Source organism: Bombina bombina, chromosome 7 (assembly GCF_027579735.1).
Source record: "Bombina bombina isolate aBomBom1 chromosome 7, aBomBom1.pri, whole genome shotgun sequence".
NCBI classification, from domain to species: Eukaryota; Metazoa; Chordata; class Amphibia; order Anura; family Bombinatoridae; genus Bombina; species Bombina bombina.
The window spans coordinates 592,545,852-592,571,353 of NC_069505.1; the positions used below are offsets into that span (position 1 = coordinate 592,545,852).

The 25,502-nt window shown below is 39.0% G+C and overlaps 1 protein-coding gene across 2 annotated transcripts in view; it reads right to left on the minus strand.

Annotated features, from left to right (window-relative positions):
* Positions 1-24,525, minus strand: part of LOC128667163 (zinc finger protein 568) — an 84,274-nt gene extending 59,749 nt beyond the window's left edge. The window contains exons 1-3 of one of the 2 annotated variants that reach the window (XM_053722095.1): positions 24,451-24,525; positions 4,293-4,479; positions 3,224-3,379 (exon numbers count right to left, since the gene is read on the minus strand). In XM_053722095.1, the coding sequence (XP_053578070.1) occupies positions 3,224-3,379; positions 4,293-4,373 (237 nt within the window). In that variant the 5' untranslated portion in view covers positions 4,374-4,479; positions 24,451-24,525. Of the gene's footprint in view, positions 1-3,223; positions 3,380-4,292; positions 4,564-24,450 lie in introns of those variants that run through there. The other variant, XM_053722096.1, reaches the window with a different exon arrangement.
* Between the last annotated feature and the right edge of the window lie 977 nt (positions 24,526-25,502).

The window sequence follows — 25,502 nt, forward strand, 5'->3', positions numbered from 1 at the left end:
GTCTGATGTCACTCACACTGTACAATACAGGGTCTGATGTCACTCACACTACAATACAGGGTCTGATCTCTCACACTGTACAATACAGGGTCTGATCTCTCACACTGTACAATACAGGGTCTGACGTCACTCACACTGTACAATACAGGGTCTGACGTCACTCACACTGTACAATACAGGGTCTGACGTCACTCACACTGTACAATACAGGGTCTGACGTCACTCACACTGTACAATACAGGGTCTGACGTCACTCACACTGTACAATACAGGGTCTGATGTCACTCACACTGTACAATACAGGGTCTGATCTCTCTCACACTGTACAATACAGGGTCTGATCTCCTCTCACACTGTACAATACAGAGTCTGATCTCCTCTCACACTGTACAATACAGGGTCTGATCTCCTCTCACACTGTACAATACAGAGTCTGATCTCTCTCACACTGTACAATACAGGGTCTGATCTCTCTCAAACTATACAATACAGGGTCTGATCTCTCTCACACTGTACAATACAGGGTCTGATCTCCTCTCACACTGTACAATACAGGGTCTGACGTCTCTCACACTGTACAATACAGGGTCTGACGTCACTCACACAGTACAATACAGGGTCTGACGTCACTCACACTGTACAATACAGGGTCTGATGTCACTCACACTGTACAATACAGGGTCTGACGTCACTCACACTGTACAATACAGGGTCTGATGTCACTCACACTGTACAATACAGGGTCTGATCTCTCTCACACAGTACAATACAGGGTCTGACGTCACTCACACAGTACAATACAGGGTCTGACGTCACTCACACTGTACAATACAGGGTCTGACGTCACTCACACTGTACAATACAGGGTCTGATGTCACTCACACTGTACAACACAGGGTCTGATCTCTCTCACACTGTACAATACAGGGTCTGACGTCTCTCACACTGTACAATACAGGATCTGATCTCTCTCACACTGTACAATACAGGGTCTGACGTCACTCACACTGTACAATACAGGGTCTGATCTCCCCTCACACTGTACAATACAGGGTCTGATCTCTCTCACACTGTACAATACAGGGTCTGACGTCACTCACACTGTACAATACAGGGTCTGATCTCCCCTCACACTGTACAATACAGGGTCTGATCTCACTCACACTGTACAATACAGGATCTGACGTCACTCACACTGTACAATACAGGATCTGATCTCTCTCACACTGTACAATACAGGGTCTGATGTCACTCACACTGTACAATACAGGGTCTGACGTCACTCACACTGTACAATACAGGATCTGATCTCTCTCACACTGTACAATACAGGGTCTGATGTCACTCACACTGTACAATACAGGGTCTGACGTCACTCACACTGTACAATACAGAGTCTGATCTCTCTCACACTGTACAATACAGGGTCTGACCTCCCTCACACTGTACAATACAGGATCTGATCTCCCTCACACTGTACAATACAGGATCTGATCTCTCTCACACTGTACAATACAGGGTCTGATCTCTCTCACACTGTACAATACAGGGTCTTATCTCCCTAACACTGTACAATACAGAGTCTGATCTCCCTCACACTATACAATACAGGGTCTGATCTCCCTCACACTGTACAATACAGGGTCTGATCTCTCTCACACTGTACAATACAGGGTCTGATCTCTCTCACACTGTACAATACAGGGTCTGATGTCACTCACACTGTACAACACAGGGTCTGATCTCTCTCACACTGTACAATACAGGGTCTGACGTCTCTCACACTGTACAATACAGGGTCTGATGTCACTCACACTGTACAATACAGGGTCTGACGTTACTCACACAGTAGAAATAATGATTTGTTCCAGCCACCAATAGTTAAAAAACCTTTATTTCTTCATATGGGGTCTTTAGACAAACATACAACGTTTCAGACCTGCTATAGGTCCTTAGTCATGTATACTGAACATACACTGATTCATCATTTAAATACTTTACACCTGGTCAATTGTTCACCTGTTGTCATGTGACTACTCATTATTGTATCACTGCCATCTTGTGGCCATCTAACATATATATTCCTATTGTAAAAAAGCATTCTGAATAGTCACATTGAAAAGGTTTAAGTATCAAACAATGTTAATAGATAAAATCATATGTACAAAATTAAAATAGAAGAAATATTACACACAATATGCAGATATGCCGATACTATTTACTTGTTATTTAAATGTTAATTTGGACTCTTTCATTTTAGAGTTGATTTTATAAGTTTCAAAAAATTGCTGCTGGAGATTATGTGGATTACTGTCAATTTGAACACTGTAGGCCTGTTTTGAAAATAATTTTTTTCTTTTCTCTTTAGTATTTTTATATGTAAAGATAATTTTTAAACATTTCCCTCAAATTTACTCAGCCCATTAAAAGGGGTTATTGGAAAATTATTTTAAGTTAAAGACATGCAGGTATCATAATACTCAGCCCATTAGAAAGGGAAGATTTACCTATCTATAGAGATGTTTTTGGAAAGACAAATATTTAGTAAAACAGACTCCAATCGAATTCTTTATTCATACCCTTAGGTATTAGGCTTTCCAATTTGTATATCCAAAACATCTCTCTTGTTTTTAGTATATGTTCTCTATTACCCCCCCTTCTTGGTCTATCAATCTGTTCAATTATTTGGAATCTAAGCTGACTGATGTTATGACCCATAGAGAGGAAGTGAGAGGAAACAGGAGCCTCTTTGTTCTTGCATCTAATGTTAGACTTATGTTCTGTTATCCTCTCCCTTACCTCTCTACAGGTCTCGCCCAAATAGATCAAACCACATGGACACTTGATCAAATAAATACAGTAACATGACCTGCAAGTAAGATATTTATTAATTTTGTATTTCCTACCATTTATGGGGTGAAAGAAATATTCGCCTTTAATCATTGAACTGCAGTTCAAACAGGGATAACATCCATCCCTCCTAGGGCCTATAGTCTTCTGTATGTTCAATCTGTTACTGCCTATATCTGAATGTACAAGGGTGTCTTTGATACTTCTATTTCTTCTATACGCTGTCATAAAATTTTCTTTAAACTCATTCACTTGAGGGTTACAGTCCCTTAGGACTCACACAGTACAATACAGGGAGATACAAGTATAGACTTATTCCTGCATCGGCTGGGATAAGGCTATAAGGTACGTTATTGGATCACACTGTACCTACCTCTCCAGTCAGAAGTTGGAGGATTTTGGAGACCTGGTCGAGCACCTTCTCTCGGGTCATTAGTCGGCTGTTTCTCTCTCTGGGCTGACTGGTTGACTTTTGGGGCTTGCAGAAGGCACTGGGGACGCTGCCGTCATTCTTCACTACAGCACAATCCTAATAACACCGAGACAGCACGGAAAATAAAGAGGCATTCAGGATAAAGGCAAAATGGTAGCAAAACTATAATGGTAGCAAAACTATAATGGTAGCAAAACTATAATGGTAGCAAAACTATAAACTAGTAACAGCTAAAACTTTGTACTCAAAACTGCTCTCTCTCCCATCTAAAACAGAATATTTCAAAATGTGTTTCAGTGCTTTGTTGTTTTTTTCTTAAAATAAAAGCTCCTGTGCAGAATAAACCAACATTTCATTTATTGCTATTTTAGTGTTTAAAAAGGACACTAAACGCAAATTTTATCTTTCATGATTTAGATTTTTGTTCTCTTGGTATCTTTATTTGAAAAAAGCAGGAATGTAAGCTTAGGAGCTGGCCCATTTGATTGTGCGAGTTGCAAGACTAAACATTTCCTTTAAAAAAGTTCACACCCAACACTTTTGGTGATTTTAAAAGGGACATTAAACACTTTGAGATGGTAATATAAAATGATAAATTGTATATCTAAATAAAGTCTGCAATATACTGTCATTATTTATTTTGTCCCCTTTTCCTGTAATTCCAATCTGCAATTGTGAGCTTTTCAGTCCCTGTTAGAAAAGGAAGTGCAGAGCACTGTTCTATTCCACACAGCCATTGGCTGCACACTCTAGTGACCTATTTATAACTGTCTCTAATTGGCCACAGCAGAGAAGGTAACCTAAGTTACAACATGGCCGCTGCCATTGTTTTATAGACACTAAAAATTTACAATTACTTTGTCAAAAAACAGCTAAAGAAACTTTATAAAATACATCTACATGTTCTTCTCAGACTAATCTTTTCTTTATATGCATCATTCTATCTAGCATTTATTTAGTGTTTAATGTCCCTTTAAGAAAAGAACACATCTTCTCTAGAATGTCTCACCTCCCCAGTTAGAAGGCAGATGATTTCCAGAGTATGGTCCAAGATCTTCTCGGTTATCGGCTTCTTTTCTGTTTCCATCATTGCGAAGGTCCAAGGGTGTCTGTAAAACGTTCAGGGGGTTCTCAGGGCTTAGAAGATAATTTCAGCTTGGGATAAATAAGTCCGGGAACCTCATAGCAATTTCTTTCTGTGAGAATGAGAACGAGATGCATCACTGTGTCTGGCACATCAAAATATAGATGGGGGAATGTTCCTTTTAAATACAAACGCCTTAAAGGGACACTAAACCCAAATTTTTTTCTTTTATGATTCAGAGCAGCAATTTTAAACAACTTTCTAATTTACTCCTATTATCAATTTTTCTTCGTTCTTTTGCTATCTTTATTTAGAAAGCAGGAATGTAAAGCTTAGGAGCCAACCCATTTTTTTATTCAGAACATGGGTTACGCTTACCTATTGGTGGCTAAATGCAACCACCAATAAGCAAGCGCTATCCAGGGTGCTGAACGAAAAACGGGCCCAGCTCCTAAGCATTACATTCCTAATTTTTAAATAAAGATAGCAAAAGAACGAAGAAAAATTGATAATACAAGTAAATTAGAAAGTTGCTTAAAATTGCTGCTCTGTCTGAATAAGGAAAGACAACATTTGGGTTTAGTGCCCCTTTAAGACTTAGGCTGATGTTCTAGAGATCAATGATTTAATGTAATACTTCTTCTTGATGGAAATATGGTAATGCTATTTAAAGGTCACCTTTTCAGATAAAACATACATTTTTAAACAATTTACTATCAAATTTGCTTTGTTCTTTAGGTATCCTTGGTTGTTGAAAAGTCAGCTTCAAAGTAGAAATAAAACTACAAGAAACTAGCAGACCTCATTGGGTGAGCCCGTGACAAGAGGCATATCTGTAGCCGTGTAGCCACCGATCAGCAGCTATCTCAAAAGAAGCACATTGCTGCTTCAAAGCTTACCTAGGTGTACTCCAGCTAAGAGAATAAAGCAAATTTGATAACAGTAATCGTAAAGTTGTTAAAACAGAAACAATTTTGCCATTTACTTCCATTAGCAAAAATGCTTCTAGTAAAATGTATTACTGTTTTTCAGTGGCATACGCACATATGCTGTGAGTTACCTGTGCGCCAGCATTCAAGCTCACAGAGGCGGTGGCGGTGGTGTGTATAGTGTCTGTGAAGACATCATTTGTAAAAGAAAAGACGTGATGGCACTACTAAATATCAATTAGGTGAGACTGGGCCTTAAATTGTCCAAAATCTGCCTTATATATAGTATAAATGGCCCCAAGGTGCTGTGTATACGCAAACACTTTTACCACTACAACTAAAAAGTATACACGTATAGCACTCACATACTAGTTAGATTAATGCAGGGTGGTGTATGGCTACAAGAAAAAATAAAACTTTATTAGATCATCTTCAAAAATGGGCGTTTTAAAATCAACTAGAGGTATTAGGGTTGATCACTTGTATAGTGTAAAAATACTTGGCAACTGAATAGGTCAATGTAATGATGGGGTATGTATGGTAGGGGCCTAGAGTGTGTAGCGCAGGAATGATTTAGGGTTTAATAAATAATTCCCCTAAACCGGTATCAGTGCTTGGTGCAAACCGTATCGATATAAATATTTCAACGTATTTAGATTCCCCTTTGTAGGGGCTATTATGGTTCTGAAATAATTCTATCGGTTTGAATGATACACTGACTTTGTATTCTCCTTTATGGAGTATTATAGCTCAGAGATTTATAATACAAACAGTATCAGTGTGGGGGATACAGCATATGTAATTACCCCTTTATGAGGTTAGCAGAAACCTAGTGTGATTGCTAAATACCACCACTATCGATTCAAGTATATAGCGTGTTTATATTGTCCTTTACACAAATTCATTAGAACTTGAAAAAATAGTAGCTGGTTGGAGTAAATATAATTGTATATATACACAAGGTCACCAAAGCTATTATACTTTTATGATCTGCTTTGTATTCTCCTTTGGAGTATTGTGGCTCAGAGATTTATGGCACAATCAGTATCTGTATGGGTGATAAAACATATGTGAGTTCCCCTTTAAAAGGTTGGCAGAAAGTACCCCCTAACCTAGTGTGCTTGCTAGATACAAACACTGTTGATTGGAGTATATAGCGTATTAATATTGTCCTTTACACAAATTATTCAGTACTTGAAAAACTAATTGAATTAAATAAAATTGTATATATACAAGGAGCTCTTCTGTGTTCTGTTTTGCAATTAGGGATTATGTTACGTTTGTGAAAATTATGGCTACTGTGGTTGGTAAGAGAATATCTGCTAGACTGTTCAATATAATTAGCTAGATTGCCCACACCTATTACTGCTACCGATAATTCTATCCGAATATATAAGTTTAGTACATTGTACTGTTATAAGTTACTAAATAGCAAGCTTCATGTACAATAGTTACAATGTTATTTGAATTGTATATCCGTTGGGAATTGTTCACTAAGTATATGCGAGATTGCTATATCCCAGGGCGTATGTTTTACTATCCGATTTAGAGTTATTAAAGGGCTCAATATTTTATACCCTGGATATATTACACACGGCTCTGTGTGTTCTCTATTACACTTGTCCGAACGCAAATACTTTAATACTCTAAAGTTATACTCCTCGACTATTTGTTTAAATTGCAGCAAATATTATTAACTCCAAAATTAAATTAGTATATAAAAGTCGTATTACTCTTAGGATGCACCACTCAGTATATGTATAAGTACATTTTAACCAAAGCTGCACGCCCTCCGGTCTGTGCCCGTTATAATAAAAATAAAGCCCCAAGCAAAGTGACCTAACTAATCTGAGTATACAATAATTGTCAGCTCAGATATCGTGTTTTAACCCTAATAGGCTACTAGAAAGTTAAAATCTAAGGGTCCCATCTGCCCTTTCCCCCGACATGTTTTGCCGGCTTCTTCGAAGGCGGGGCACCACGGCATCGGCAGATTTTTGTGGCCTATAGCCATGCCAATTTTCTGTGACCTGGCGAATCGGATCACTTATTTATCTAGTGCCTCGTAGCACTTGTGATCCCCGTATGTTTGTATTGATAATCGGTATTTACAGGAGTAATCAATATTAACAAAGTATTTGATAATCTTGATATCCAAATGTGCATTAGTTGGAATACATTTATATATGTTATTATCATTTCTTCGACTATCGGACAGCATTATTTAATTTATATCTGAGTATCTATTCTGAGTATTGGTCCAATCTTGCTGTTGTACTATATCGAATATATCCTAGAGTTGGCCCTTCCGTTTTAAGCAAAAACTGCGTTATTAATATGCGGTTAATATAATCTCTATATGGGCACATCTATATGCTCATGATTGCACAAAATCAAATAAGTTAAAAAGGTATGGTGGAGATTACCAGTTAACCTTTATTCGAAATGCCTTATTATAGGAGTCCAACTCTAAAAACTATATTATCACTAGTTTTAGCATCTTGATTAAATAGTAGGACCATTTTATTTTTATATCTGTATTCCAATACATTTAGTTAGTATGTTTTAGATGTTATTCATTCTCGGTTCTCAGAACTAATTCCTCTACCTGTTTTTTGTATATGATTCTTGTTGCAAATTATGTTATTTGGCCTGTGAATCGAACATCACTATACAATTGTGCTTATGTATCTATTGTAAGTATTTGTCATTTTCCACAGCAGGTGTCTCTTGAAGTGTACCCTACTGTTTTTTTAGATGATATACATTATAAATGTAACTTAACATGATCTCTATATAAGTACAAATATATGCTCACAATTACATGAAATATTGGTGATATACCAGTGTGGTTAAAGTAATTGCAATAATTGCACAGAGAAGGGGAAGTTCTAAAATGTGCTAAATGATTGTGTGATCATATCATATTTAATAGTGACCCCATGAGTATAGATGGGAATTATCCAACCTTATTATTCTTGATGAGTGCAAAAATTCTAAGGATTTGTCATCCTATGAATATTATCTAAAGGGGACCTTTGTAGAGGTCCCTATTGTGACAATCAATTTCATATAAAAACATGATGTCATGAGTTGGAAGCCATATTTGTAGTCATAAGGCCAAATTAGAGGTATGTAAAAAAAGTTGTTGTTTTCATTCATGTCTTTTGGAAAGACAGAATTCATAAGGTAAATCCAACGGCTTTCTTTCTTCAGTAAAGTTTCTTTCACATTTCCACCTCTAATTCCCAAAGATATTTTTTTCTATACCAAAACAGTGAAATTCTGATGTTTTCCCATGATGGTAGGTTAAGAAACGGGCTGCCACGCTTGTGATATTTTAGTGATTTCTTAGGTCCCTTTCAGCATTTCTTACATTGCTGAGATGTTCAAGTATCCTAATGTGAAATTTTCTAGAGGTCATGACTATATAGTACAGATCACAGCTGCAAGTAATGGCATAAATGATACTTTCAGTGTTGCAGTTGATATGAGACTGAATTTTGTGTGTTTGGCCAAATCTGTCTGTTATGGATTTAACCGTGAACAAGTGTTTACAAATTGAACAGTTCCTACATTTAAAAGTTCCTAATGCTATAGGGTCACATCTGGTCTGTCTCTTAACAAAATGACTGGGGCTGAGTACGTCCCGTCTATAGCCTATTTGTATCTTTTCCCCAATGATGGTATTTAATTTTGGATCAGCTTGGAGGATATGGCGGTGTTTGTTCAGGATATGTATTGCATCTTGAGATTGTGGTGAGTATGTCAAGATCAACCGGGTAGTTTCATCTTTAATTTTTCTCTTTTTTTGTAAAAGATCATGTCTGTTAGTACGGTTAGCCCTTTGTCTTGCTTTTTTAATACTTCAGTTACTGTATCCTCTATGTTGTAGTCTTAGTTGTCATTCATCTGCTCGATATTCATATGATGTTATGTCTGAGCAGTTCCTCTTAATTCTTAAAAATTCTCCTATCGGTAGCGCTTTGATCGTATTGGGTGAATGTCCGCTAGTAGAGTGAAGGATACTACTAGTAACAGTCTTCTTTCTGAAGAGGTCTTTTTGAATTGCCCCTGATTCACCTTTAGATATTTTCAGATCCAGAAATGTGACTTCTTCAGTATTATACTCATATGTAAATTTTATATTTAGATCATTGTTGTTAAGTTTGTTCAGGAATTCGATCAGTGTGTTTGTTGATCCTTCCCATAAGAAAAACACATCATCTATATATCGGAGCCACAGGGGGATATGGTTGGTAAATAGTGCATGTTCCTCTGAGAAAACTAGAAAATTTTGCATTAGGATGCTTGAACATCTCAGCAATCTAAGAAATGCTGAAAGGGACCTAAGAAATCACAAAAATATCACAAGTGTGGCAGCTTATTTCTTAAAGGGACATTATACACTCATTTTTTCTTTGCATAAATGTTTTGTAAATTATCTATTTATATAGCCCATAAAGTTTGTTTTTTTTAAATGTATAGTTTTGCTTATTTTTAAATAACATTGCTCTGATTTTCAGACTCCTAACCAAGCCCCAAAGTTATCATCTCAAAAACAGTAGGGTACACTTCAAGAGACATCTGCTGTGGAAAATGACAAATACTTACAATAGATACATAAGCACAATTGTATAATGATTTTCAATTTACAGGCCAAATAACAATTTCCAACAAGAATCGTATACAAAAAACAGGTAGAGGAATTAGTTCTGAGAACCGAGAATGAATAACATCTAAAACATACTAACTAAATGTATTGGAATACAGATATAAAAATAAAATGGTCCCACTATTTAATCAAGATGCTAAAACTAGTGATAATATAGTTTTTAGAGTTGGACTCCGCATAATAAGGCATTTCGAATAAAGGTTAACTGGTAATCCCCACCATACCTTTAATTTATTTAATTTTGTGCAATCACGAGCATATAGATGTGCCCATATAGAGATTATATTAACCGTATATTAATAACGCACTTTTTGCTTAAAACGGAAGGGCCAACTCTAGGATATATTCTATATAGTACAACAGCAAGATAGGACCAATACTCACAATAGATACACAGATATAAATTAAATAATGCTGTCCGATAGTCGAAGAAATGATAACAACATATATAAATGTATTCCAACTAATGCATTTGGATAGCAAGATTATCAAATACTTAGTTAAAACGGATTACTCCTGTAAATACCGATTATCAATACATATGGGGATCACAAGTGCTACGAGGCACTGCACAAATAAGTGATCCGATTCGCCAGTTCACAAAAAATAGTCGTGGCTATAGGCCACTACAAGCCGCTGATTCTGCGGTGCCCCTCCTTCGAAAAAGCCGGAGAAGCCGGCGAAACATGTCACGGGAAAGGGCAGATGGGACCCTTAGATTTTTACTTTCTAGTAGCCTATTAGGGTTACAACACGATATCTGAGCTGACAATTATTGTATATTCAGATTAGTTAGGTCACTTTGCTTGGGGCTTTATTTTTGTTATAACGGGCACAGACCGGAGGTCGTGCAGCTTTGGTTAAAATTTACTTATCCATACACTGAAGTGGTGCATCTTAAAGGGACAGTCAACAGCAGAATTTTTGTTGTTTAAAAAGATAGATAATCCCTTTATTACCCATTCCCCAGTTTTGCAAAACCAACACTGTTATATTAATACACTTTTTACTTCTGTGACTAACTTGTATCTAAGCATCTTCTGACCGCCCCTAATCACATGACTTTTAGTTATTATCTATTGACTTGCATTTTAGCCAATTAGTGCAGTGTCTGCCACTAGCCACGGGCGTGATCACAATGCTATCTATATGGCCTACATGAGCTTGCTCTTCCCTGCTGTGAAAAGTAAATAAAATAGAGTCGGCCTTCAAGGGCTTAGAAATTATCATATGTGCCTTCCTTAGTTTGTTTCAACTAGAATACCAAGAGAACAAAGCAAAATTGTTGATAAGAGTAAATTAGAAAGTTGTTTAAAATTACATGCCCTATTTGAAAAATGAAAGTTTTTTTTGGACTTGACTGTCCCTTTAAGAGTGATACGACTTTTATATACTAATTTAATTTTAGAGTTAATAATATTTGCTGCAATTTAAACAAATAGTAGAAGAGATAGAAGCCCCTTTATTAATGTATACTGAATGTAACAAGCTATAACTTTAGAGTATTAAACTCATGAAAAGTATTTGCGTTGGGACAAGTGTAATAGAGAACACACAGAGCCGCGTGTACTATATCCAGGGTATAAAATATTGAGCCCTTTAGAGGGGCGGAGCTAGCCAGCCTAGGAGATGGCTGTCTCTTCTTAGAGCTCCTGAGCCCTTTCTGTTTGAGAACGTCTTTTGGCTACTGCCATACATTAAATAACAGTTAAAAATAGGAGAATATGTGAAGAGACTTAGAGCGGAACACACGGAGAGTATTCTCCTTCAAATCGCAAGTTGCTTTCTTTATTTTAAACGCGCATCAAGCGGTTGCGGCCTCCCTATAGACACCTACATTGCGCACTCAAGAGGTGCCTCATCGAGACCACCGGACTAGCGCATATCAGCTGCCTAACTGACCCTGAGTAATATGGTGGGAGAGAAAGCAGAGTACAACGAGGTGCTCCGTTATTCAACTGCGGAGGTGAGTTCCGTTGTAGGCCAAAGCCTGTACTAAAGTTGAACACGCAGATCACACAAGGGGTAACGAAAAATAACAACTAAGGCTTGCAGTGTTAAAAGCCCATCTCTAACACTCTGATATCCCTGGGGTCAATGAACTGTCAATGAACTGCCTGTAAATACCAAGCAGGTTTATACCATAATAAAGCTGATTTACACCATACTACCTTGCAAGTGACCCTGCCTAAATATTAACCCTTGCACAGCCACCCCTAGCACACGTATGAAGGAAGTGCTGTAGAGCTGTCCTACCTAGCTCACTATATATATGAACTGCTTTACATAAACAATCTATAAACAAATCTGCTTGGGTGAGACTATCATCACTCCCTAATAGTGAAAAGAGTTGAGACACAGCTAAATAATAAATAAAGTGGAGGAAGCTGCTTGTTTCTTGTTGTTGCTCGCATAAAAGTCAGTAATCCACTACACACCTAAGCGTGGGCTCAGACCTAATAAAAATGTCGCCAAAGAAAGGCAACAAACCTAGCAAGACCGTCAAGCAGCTGAAACCTACATCACATACAGTGAACACTTTTTTCAAAGCCTTAGAAGCTAAAACTAACATTGCTGAGGAAACTGACCCACCTGAGCAGGTGTCATGTCAAAGCTCTTCAGAATCTGACTGCGAGCAAGCGGCTGAAAACATCACAATACCTAAAGCTCTTTTTAATTCGATTCCCTCAAAAAAGGACTTTTCTTTGTTAATAACTCAAGTTAAACAATGCATTAGGGACGAAATCTCAGACCTCAAGAAAGATATATCAGAGATTGGTCACAGAGTTGAATCACTTGAAGGGGCCCAAGACGCCCAAGCAGAAGCTATCTCTGAACTTCACACCACTATCCAGCGACAAGGAGCTAATATTTCAGAGCTCGAAGACAAACTGGATGATGCAGAGAATCGCAGCAGGCGCCACAACATAAGACTGAGAGGAATTCCTGAAACTACCTCTCCGCAAGATCTGGATCAATACCTACAAGATTTCTTTAGTGCTTTAAAAGGAGAAGAACACCCAACGAAAATTGAGATTGACAGAGCTCATAGAGCCCTTCGCCCTAAACCACAAAATGACCAACCGCCGAGGGACGTCATTGTTCGAATCACTAACTATCAAGTAAAAGAGGATTTGATGAAACTCGCAAGGGAACATCAGCCCATCAAGCACAAGAATGTAGAGATCCAGGTGTTTGCTGATTTATCCCAAAGAACACTGTCTAAACGCAGAGACCTCAAACCACTCACTCTGCTCCTAAGAAAAAGAAATATACCATACAGATGGGGCTTCCCTTTCCACCTGATAATAATGTGGAGGGGTAGACGCTTATCCTGTTCTTCCATTGATGATATTTCACCCATCTGCAGGGACTTAGACTTGCCACCACCTCAATTAGATGACACAACCCCTGCACCTGACAAAGAACAAAGATCCAAGGGACCCCTACCGCTGCCACAGAGAAAATAATGGATTCCAGCTCGCCAAAGAAGGTCACAAAAACCCTCTTCTTCTCAACTTCTTCCTGTGGGCGACAAAGGATGACTTTGGACAGTCCTGGTAACCCTCTTGTTTCACATTAAATTTATCATAATACCTAGAAGTGGCACTTGCTACTTTAACAACAAGTATTTCAGTTCAAAATAACTAAAGTTGTTTCTGTTTTTGCCATGAAATGTTTTTTTTAAGGTCGCAATAATTATATTAGCCTGATAGATTGATGAAAGCTGATAGTTGACTGTTAATTATCACCATGTGTTATTATTGTTCTCATTCAGTTGGGAGATTTTCTCCTTCTAGTTAAGAATGTTTTACATGTTACTAGCAAAGATTGTACTTTGTCTATTATTTATCTTTGAATTTGTCTTTGTTCTTTCCTTTTTCTATAACTTCCTCCCCTACTCATGCTTCTTTTATCTGTGGGTAGCTCACGCTCCGATTCATATAACTTGTCCTACTCCACTTGACATGATACAGCTTACACTCCCAATCCATTTAAATGGGTAACCACACACCTCAAGATTTAGTCATATTCACGCAAAACGTTAAGGGATTGAACTGCCCCCATAAAAGGAGAATGGCCATTAATGATCTCCAAAAAAAAGGTGGACACATATTGATGCTCCAGGAGACGCATTTCAAAGCCAAAAATATTCCCAAATACTTCTCACTGCACTACCCACAACACTACCATAGCACTAATCCCAACAAAAAAATTAACGGAGTCAGCATCTTGATTCATAAATCACTACCATTTACTAAAACAAGCTGTATCCCAGACAAAGAAGGCAGATACATTTGCCTAAAAGGTTTATTATATGGTAAGCCTGTAACTCTAGTAAACGCATATGCTCCCAATTCCAAACAAGACAAGTTTGTAAACTCTATGTCAGATTTAATCGTGAAAGAAATAAAAGGCTCACTCATTGTCGCGGGTGATTTTAATTTTCCTTTAGACCCCAAAGTAGACTGTTCGAACCCAGAAACTAGAGCCAAAACCCCAAACCTCACCAAAATATGGCGGAAATTTAAAATGCTAGGTTTGCATGATGTGTGGAGATACTTCAACCCCCAAAAGCTTGATTACACTTTCTTCTCTCATCCCAAACGCAACTACTCTAGGCTAGACTATATCTTAGTTGACCACTTAGTTCTCTCTCACTCTAAACACTCACAGATCAAGCATACCTCCTGGTCGGACCACTCCCTTGTCTCATGCGTGATTAACTGGCCTTCAGCCCCCCTTAGGGCTTACCAGTGGAGGCTTGATGACTCTATGTTACTAGACCCATCCCAGATTGAACTCTTTGCGAAATATATTACAGATTATTTTGCGCACAACACTACACCAGGGATGAACATGGCGACCATTTGGGAAGCTCACAAGAGCACCATAAGAGGAGAATTTATTAAAGCTAAGGCCCAAATCAAAAAGAAAAGCAGAGCGGAGATAGAGCTGCTCTCCACAGAGATATCTGACCTAGATTATGCCCACAAAGTCAACCCATCAGACAGCGATGTTCTAGAAGAACTTAAAGTAAAAAGGGACAAACTAAACTCCATACTCCAAATTAAGTCTCAAAGGCAACTACTTTTTCTCCAACAAAATTTTTATAGGGAGGGCAACAAACCAGGGAAATACCTAGCAAGGGCCCTCTTAAAACGCAACAGCAAAAAACATATGTACATTCCATAAAATCAACCCAAGGTAAAAATATTGAAGACACCAATTCCATAGCAAACGAGTTTAAAACATACTACCATAAACTTTATAATTTATATCCCAACAGAGATCCACTAACACACCTTCAACTATGCAAACAATATCTTGACAAGGTTCCAATTCCCCACATCACACCCGAACAATCGGAGATGTTGGAACAACCCATTCAACCAGCGGAAATACAAAAAGCAATAAAACATTTGAAACTAGGTAAAGCCCCTGGCCCAGACGGGTTCACGGGCCAATATTATAAAACATTCTCTGGCCTACTAATTCCACATCTCTCAACTCTATTTAATTCAACTTCAACTTTGAAGCCCTTTCCTGATAGTATGTTACAGGCCAATATCTCAGTTATTGCCAAACCGGACAAACCTCCTGACTCCCCTTCCAGTTACAGACCCATTTCTTTACTAAACGTGGACCTTAAAATATATGCAAAGATCTTAGCCACTAGAATTAACCTTCTCCTACCGTCTTTGATTCATCAAGACCAAGTTGGCTTCGTGCCACAAAGAGAGGCCAAAGATAACACAGTTAAAGTCCTTAACCTTTTAGAGTTCATTTCACAGACTAAATCCCCGACTGTTTTCCTATCGACTGACGCCGAAAAGGCATTTGACAGACTTGACTGGACATACCTTCAAGAAACCCTGACTCGATTCAAGTTCCCAGACCCTTTCATTCATAAAATATTAGCACTATACACCAACCCGACAGCACAAGTCAGGGTAAACGGCACACTCTCTGATCCCTTTGAAATCAGAAATGGATCTAGACAAGGGTGCCCCCTATCCCCTCTCCTATTTATTCTATCCCTAGAACCCCTAGCCATTAAGATAAGACATAATGATCAAATCCAGGGAATTTATATTGGCAAGGACTCACATAAATTAGCAATCTTCGCAGATGATATACTCCTGACTCTCACAAACCCCCTCTCCTCACTCCACTCAGCCATTCTAGAATTAGGCCTCTATGGAAATGTCTCTAACTTCCTAGTTAATATGACGAAATCAGAATATCTGCCTATAAACCTCCCCAGCCAATCCTTAGACTCATTAAGACAAACCTGCCCCCTTAAGCAACAGACAAAATACTTGAAATATTTAGGCATCCGTATCACCCCTAATATGACAGATCTTCGTTTGCACAATTACAGTAGCTTAATATCAGAATTCAGATCCCTTACACATACTTGGCTCCCCAAAAACATATCATGGCTAGGTAGAATTCATGTCACAAAAATGACGCTACTCCCAAAAGTACTTTACCTACTTTAAACAATCCCTATCCCAGAAACTCAGAAGGATTTAGATACACTGCAAAAAATCATAAATGACTATATATGGAGACGCAGACCTCCGAGAATTAATAAGAACACGCTTTATAAATCCCCAAGCGACGGAGGTTTGGGAGTCCCTCACCTTCGATCTTATAAGCTTGCAATCTCACTACAAAGAATTACTGAGTGGTGCAGAATGGAAGGGCCAAACCCCAAAAAATGGGCTCAAATTGAAAATTCGCTATCATTTTCTCATAAATTGGATGACATTTGCTGGAACCCGGCACATTTTAATAAATGCGCTATATCATCTTCCTCAATAACAAATTAAACTTGGACAGATTGGAGACTGATTTGTAAAAGCCCAAACAAAATATCCTCCAGATACTCTCCCCTAACCACAATTATTAATAATCCAGAATTCCCTCCAGGCTACACCCAAGCCCCCTCACAAATACTATACCCTATTAAAGCTCTCCCTATGCATCTTTTAACAGACACCACTCACGTTCTTAAAACCAAAAGTCAATTAGACACCCTGAACCATCCATTCCTATCCTCATGGCTGCGGTTACACCAAGTGAGACACTATGTAGCTACACACAAGCACATTAAGGACCTAACACGAACACCTACCCCCTTTGAACAAATTTGTATAGCCAGAGAATTTATTCCAGGAACAATATCTAAACTCCACAAATTAATCCTCTCAAACACCTTCCCGCTCCTTCCCTCGTACACGAAAAGATGGGACCTAGAACTTAAGACTAATACCTCTCCCCAAACTTGGGCGCACAGATTTGGTAACCTGAAAAATTCAGCACACTCAATACAAGCAAAAGAGACCAACATTAAAATAATGATGAGGTGGTACCTGACCCCAACAAGGTTAAAATTCATATATAAAAACTCCACGACTTCATGCTGGAGGGGTTGTAAGCAAGAAGCTCACATCTCCCACATTTGGTGGGAATGTGACCTCATAAGACCTTTTTGGTCAGTAATCTTCCAACTCATCAACACAGTACTAACCACAAGTATATCTCCCAGCCCAGACTTGGTTCTACTAAGCCAATCCCCTAATATCTCTTGTAAAATACGAAAACACCTCTATCAACTAATGCTAAATGCAGCGAATCAGCTAATCCCTAAAAAATGGAAATCCACGCTGATACCCTCCACACAAGAATGGAAAGCGCTAGTGAACAGAAACCTCCTCCTGGAACGACTGCATTATTTCAAGCTAGGCCAACTCTCCCTATACCAAGATATGCAGTTTTTATGGGAGTCCTTCACATTCGCAGATACGCAGGCTTAACCCAGTCTACGGCTTACACTTAGTGCTACACAGGAGATGTCCCAGTCCCCCCCTTGACGTAATATGATCCCACACTGAGTTTATTTCTCCTGAGAAGGGAGTATATTGCATACAAACGAGGCGTGAGCGAAAACATAAAACCTAAAACTTCATAACCTCTTCACTATACTACCACAGATACCCTTTCTTTTTTTCTTTTCTTTCCTATTTCATTCTTCCTCTATTCCATTTATTTTTTCTTTCCCCCTTTTTATAACATATGTTTAAAGTTACATATGAGATAGGTTCTATTTGTACCATGGAATCAGATGATGCCAATAATTCAATTTAAAAAGAAGAACTCACATAAATACCCAGATCGAGAGAAGATCACCAGCAGCCCGGTTTTTGGAAAAATTTGGGGTTCCAATGTGCATAACTTTTTCTAACTTCCTCTACTCCTTGGAACCCTGTTGTCTTAGCGTTGGATGAAACAAATATGAACAATGGGCTGATGGGATATTTAGGACATAAGGGATTTTCTCCTCTCATATGAGTTGTTGTTTTGTCATGGCACCATTCTGTCACAGTTGCCTATGTTAAGATCTGTATTTGAACCGTCTATTCATTTTGCGTTGTTTCCTTGTTGTAAATTGAAAATAAAAAGAAAACATAATAAAAAAAAAAAAAATATTGAGCCCTTTAATAACTCTCAACCGGATAGTAAAACATACGCCCTGGGATATAGCAATCTCGCATATACTTATTGAACAATTCCCAACGGATATACAATTCAAATAACATTGTAACTATTGTACATGAAGCTTGCTATTTAGTAACTTATAACAGTACAATGTACTAAACTTACATATTCATATAGCATTATCGGAAGCAGCAATAGGTGTGGGCAATCTAGCTAATTATATTGAACAGTCTAGCAGATATACTCTTACCAACCACAGTAGCCATAATTTCACAAACGTAACATAATCCCTAATTGCAAAACAGAACACAGAAGAGGTCCAAGTTCTGAATAATTTGTGTAAAGGACAATATTAATACGCTATATACTCCAATCGACAGTGTTTGTATCTAGCAAGCACACTAGGTTAGGGGGTACTTTCTGCCAACCTTTTAGAGGGGAACTCACATATGTTGTATCACCCATACAGATACTGATTGTGCCATAAATCTCTGAGCCACAATACTCCAAAGGAGAATACAAAGCAGATCATAAAAGTATAATAGCTTTGGTGACCTTGTGTATATACAATTATATTTACTCCAACCAGCTACCATTTTTTCAAGTTCTGATGAATTTGTGTAAAGGACAATATAAACGCGCTATATACTTGAATCGATAGTGGTGATATTTAGCAATCACACTAGGTTGGGGGGTACTTTCTGCTAACGTCATAAAGGGGTAATTACATATGCTGTATCCCCCACACTGATACTGTTAGTATTATAAATCTCTGAGCTATAATACTCCATAAAGGAGAATACAAAGTCTGTGTATCATTCAAATTGATAGAATTATTTCAGAACCATAATAACCCCTACAAAAGGGAATCTAAATACGTTGAAATATTTATATCGATACTGTTTGCACCAAGCACTGATAACGGTTTAGGGGAATAATTTACTAAACCCTAAATCATTCCTGAGCTGCACACTCTAGGCCCCTACCATACATACCCCATCATTACATTGACCTATTCAGTTGCCAAGTATTTTTACACTATACAAGTGATCAACCCTAATACCTCTAGTTGATTTTAAAACGCCCATTTTTTAAGATTATCTAATAAAGTTTTATTTTTTATTGTAGACGTACACCACCCTGCATTAATCTAACTAGTATGTGAGTGCTATACTTTTATACTTTTTATACTTTTTTTTATACTTTTTGCAACTATCTTTTAGTTGTAGTGGTAAAAGACATCATTTGTGTCATACAAGTCAATGCTGAGTCCCTGAGAAGATACAGTGTTTGAATGCTGGTGCACGAGGCAATTACAGCATATGTGTGTATGCTGCTGACAAACAGTCATTTTTATTGGAAGCATTTTTGCTTATGGGAAGAATATTGCAAATACCCATGCCATCCTTTTAAGAGGAAGAGTACACCTGGGAATTGTGAGGGAATTTTGCAGAGAAAAAGAAGATGTCTGCACTTATGGTTTATGTAAAGTGCCAAACTCATAAGCTTTGTATACATCAAATATGTAGCATGTCTGGGCTTCACATTTTCAATATCTAGGACCTGTGCCAGAAATGTACGAGTCAGATTTTTACACCGAACAGTAATTCAATCTCTTGGTTTGCTAAATCCCACATCTGTTTACCACTTAGTTACTAGGGAAAAAAAAAGATTATCCTCTCTGTTGTGCAGATATTTAATCCCCTTCTTTCCTGCAACACACATGCAGCAGTGATTAAATCCACTGCTTGCACAGAACACACATGCTGAGGTGATTAAATCCACTGCTTGCACGGAACACACATGCTGAGGTGATTAAATCCACTGCTTGCACGGAACACACATGCTGAGGTGATTGAATCCCCCTGCTTGCACGGAACACACATGCTGAGGTGATTAAATCCACTGCTTGCACGGAACACACATGCTGAGGTGATTAAATCCACTGCTTGCACAGAACACACATGCTGAGGTGATTAAATCCACTGCTTGCACGGAACACACATGCTGAGGTGATTAAATCCACTGCTTGCACGGAACACACATGCTGAGGTGATTAAATCCACTGCTTGCACGGAACACACATGCTGAGGTGATTAAATCCACTGCTTGCACGGAACACACATGCTGAGGTGATTGAATCCCTTGCTTGCCCAGAACACACATGCTGAGGTGATTGAATCCCTTGCTTGCCCAGAACACACATGCTGAGGTGATTAAATCCACTGCTTGCACGGAACACACATGCTGAGGTGATTGAATCCCTTGCATGCCCAGAACACACATGCAGAGGTGATTGAATCCCCTGCTTGCCCAGAACACACATGCTGAGGTGATTGAATCCCTTGCTTGCCCAGAACACACATGCTGAGGTGATTAAATCCACTGCTTGCACGGAACACACATGCTGAGGTGATTGAATCTCCTGCTTGCCCAGAACACACATGCTGAGGTGATTGAATCCCCTGCTTGCCCAGAACACACATGCTGAGGTTATTGAATCCCCTGCTTGCCCAGAACACACATGCTGAGGTGATAGAATCCCCTGCTTGCCCAGAACACACATGCTGAGGTGATTGAATCTCCTGCTTGCCCAGAACACACATGCTGAGGTGATTGAATCTCCTGCTTGCCCAGAACACACATGCTGAGGTGATTGAATCCCCTGCTTGCCCAAAACACACATGCTGAGGTGATTGAATCCCCTGCTTGCTCAGAACACACATGCTGAGGTGATTGAATCCCCTGCTTGCCCAGAACACACGTACCGAGGTGATTGAATCTCCTGCTTGCCCAGAACACACATGCTGAGGTGATTGAATCCCGTGATTGCCCAGAACACACATGCTGAGGTTATTGAATCCCCTGGTTGCCCAGAACACACATGCTGAGGTGATTGAATCCCTTGCTTGCCCAGAACACACATGCTGAGGTGATTGAGTCCCCTGCTTGCCCAGAACACACATGCTGAGGTGATTGAATCCCCTGCTTGCCCAGAACACACATGCTGAGGTTACTGGATCCCCTGCTTGCCCAGAACACACATGCTGAGGTGATTGAATCCCCTGCTTGCCCAGAACACACATGCTGAGGTGATTGAATCCCCTGCTTGCCCAGAACACACATGCTGAGGTTACTGGATCCCCTGCTTGCCCAGAACACACATGCCGAGGTGATTGAATCCCCTGCTTGCCCAGAACACACATGCTGAGGTGATTGAATCCCCTGCTTGCCCAGAACACACATGCTGAGGTGATTGAATCCCCTGCTTGCCCAGAACACACATGCTGAGGTGATTGAACCCCCTGCTTGCCCAGAACACACATGCTGAGGTGATTGAATCTCCTGCTTGCCCAGAACACACATCCTGAGGTGATTGAATCCCCTGCTTGCCAGAACACACATGCTGAGGTGATTGAATCCCTTGCTTGCCCAGAACACACATGCTGAGGTGATAGAATCCCCTGCTTGCCCAGAACACACATGCGGAGGTGATTAAATCCACTGCTTGCACGGAACACACATGCTGAGGTGATTGAATCCCCTGCTTGTCCAGAACACACATGCTGAGGTGATTGAATCTCCTGCTTGCCCAGAACACACATGCTGAGGTGATTGAATCTCCTGCTTGCCCAGAACACACATGCTGAGGTGATTGAATCCCCTGCTTGCCCAGAACACACATGCTGAGGTTATTGAATCCCTTGCTTGCCCAGAACACACATGCTAAGGTTATTGAATCCCCTGCTTGCCCAGAACACACATGCTGAGGTGATTGAATCCCCTGCTTGCCCAGAACACACATGCTGAGGTGATTGAATCCCCTGCTTGCCCAGAACACACATGCTGAGGTGATTGAATCCCCTGCTTGCCCAGAACACACATGCTGAGGTGATTAAATCCCCTGCTTGCCCAGAACACACACGCTGAGGTGATTGAATCCCCTGCTTGCCCAGAACACACATGCTGAGGTGATTGAATCCCCTGCTTGCCCAGAACACACATGCTGAGGTGATTGAATCCCCTGCTTGCCCAGAACACACATGCTGAGGTGATTTAAAGGGACATTATACACTAGATTTTTCTTTGCATAAATGTTTCGTAGATGATCTATTTATAAAGCCCATACAGTTTTTTTTTGTTTTTTTTAATGTATAGTTTTGCTTATTTTTAAATAACATTGCGCTGATTTTCAGACTCCTTACCAAGCCCCAAAGTTTTAGAAGAATACTGATGTATACCTACTCCAGCTTGCTCCTGTTTGTGTAAAGAGTCTATTCATATGCAGAGAAAGGGGGAGGGGTGTCTGTTTTTTGCTATATAACCACTTTCAGTGGGTGTTCCAGCAAACATTTTTAAAAGAGCTAAACTGGCTTCTAAGAAAGTTTATAAATGATGTTATACTGGATTTTTAGATCAGTATCTGTGCATATTCTTCTTTATAGTAGTGTCTATTACATGCAGTTAAATTAAATTGGTGTATATTTGTCCCTTTAATCCCCTGCTTGCCCAGAACACAGATGCTGAGGTGATTTAATCCCCTGCTTGCCTTGAACATACATACTGCAGTGATTTAATTTTAGGTGTGGGAGGTGTCCTCCTAAACCAGTGAACAGCAGAGCCCTAGTACATAATCATTCACTTCCTGTAAACCGATTAACCTCTTCCTTACAACAAAGGCGTGCAATGAGAAGTGATTAACCTCTTCCTTGCCACAGATACTTGCAATAAGAAGTGACTAACCTCTTCCCTGCCACAGAATTGCAATGAGATGGCATTAACCTCTTCCTTGCTACAGAAACATGCAATAAGATGTGATTAACCTCTTCCTTGCCATAGAGATGTGCAATGAGAAGTGAACAACCTCTTCCCTGCCACAGAGATTTGCAGAGAAGTAACTAACCTCTTCCCTGCCACAGAGACTTGCAATGAGACGTTATTAACCTCTTCATTGCCACAAACTTTAAATGAGATGTCATTAACATCTTCCTTGCTACAGAGACATGCAAGTGATTAACCTCTTCCCTACCACAAAGATTTGCAATGAGAAGTGATTAAACTCTTCCCAACCACAAAGACTTGCAATGAGAAATGATTAACCTCTTCCCTCACAGAGCTCTGCAATGAGAAATGATTAACCTCTTCCCTCACAGAGCTCTGCAATGAGAAATGATTAACCTCTTCCCTCACAGAGCTCTGCAATGAGAAATGATTAACCTCTTCCCTCACAGAGCTCTGCAATGAGAAGTGAACAACCTCTTCCTTGCCAAAGAGATTTGCAGAGAAGTAATTAACCTCTTTCCAACCAAGAAGAATTGCCACAAGAAAAGAAAAAAATAGAAATAATGGGATTAACCTACTCTTTGCCAAATACATTTGCATAAATATATATATTAGCCAATTCTTGCAGTGAGAATTAATTAACCTCTTCCTTGCCAGACATGCAAACAGAAGTTATTAACCATTGAATTTTGCAGTGGGGATTAATAAAACCCCTGCCAAGCAGGCTAATAAAGATAAGTTATAAACCTATTCTTTAACTTTGACTACAGCAGTAAGAATTAGCAGATTTCTAAGGTGATTAACATATTGCCTGCCAAAGAGATTTGCAAGGAGATGTGATTAACCTCTTCCCTGCCAAAGAACCATGCAGAGCAAGTGGAATTAACCTATACTCTGCCATAGAAATATGCAGAAAATAAATTAACCTATTGTTTACTACAGTCTTGTATTAACCTTTCCCCTGACACACAGTGATTAAACTATTCCCAGCCACATAGTATCAGAGCAGTCATTAGCGTCTGTTTTAACAGAGATCTGGGTGCAAAGTAATTAACTCCTTCCTTCCCTTGATAATTGCAGTGCAGCGGATGCCACTTTACAGTGATGCGCGTGCATACGTACATATGCATAATGTGCACCTGCATATGCAGTAAATATTGTTATAATGTATCTGACCGACACAGCTTACCTTCCTGTAGTGAGCCACTCTGCTATTTTGCACTCATTGGCTCTTACGCGTCACATGGCTTCCTGCTCGCAAAGGTTGCTGGGAATGGTAGTCCTATTCGCTTTTTCTTTTTGCTAGTGTAACAAACCAGAGAAAACTAAGGACTGCAACTACCAGTAGCCCACAGAGGCATATGACGTCACACGGACTGGCAATATAGAGTTAACCACGCCCTTTTCCTGTCTGCAATTGTAGCATCACATTTTTGGGTATTTTTGGGTATTTTTGGGGAGGGGGGTGTAGCAAAATCAGGGGTACTCTACTATATGGTTTGTGCAGATTCAGTAAAGGTAAAAAACATACCACAGACAGTGAATTGTGCCAGGTGGAGTGTATAGAAATATTAAACAGTATTAGATTGTAATACAAAATATTCAATTACATGAAGTAAAAAAAAAAAAACTTTATCATATACTTCGATTATTCATTTTGTCACACATTCCTGTAATTTAACTCTGAATATTATTGGTAATCTAAATTACATTGAGTTTCTAAAAAGTAATGGACACAGCCATGTTTGAACTTAAAGTTTTCCCATTATCTTTCCGGTTGAGGACAATAGAGACATATATAAAGCAAGCAATAAAAGACGGTGCAAACAAGGTTGTGTGAAATATAGACTTGTATATGTAATTATTATCTAGCAGGCTTTCCACATAACCTTGTTTGCATAGTATCTTTTATTTCCTGATTTATATATCATATTAATTGTGCTAAGCAAAAGCCAAACATGGCTGCACCCAAGTACTTTATGGAAAATAAACTTATATTTTAAATATTTAAACAACTAATATAATTGTAAAAATACTTCTACATATTATTCTACTGTCACTCTTTGCTATGAGTACATCATTATGTCTAGCATGCATTTTCTGTTTAATATTCATTTAATATGAAGTGCCACTAAAATATATCATACAATTTAAAGGGACATTATGCACTTTATGCCCCTCCCTCTAATTATGGGTGCTGCCATTTTGGAACTTACACTGCATATATTTGAAGGATAGTTG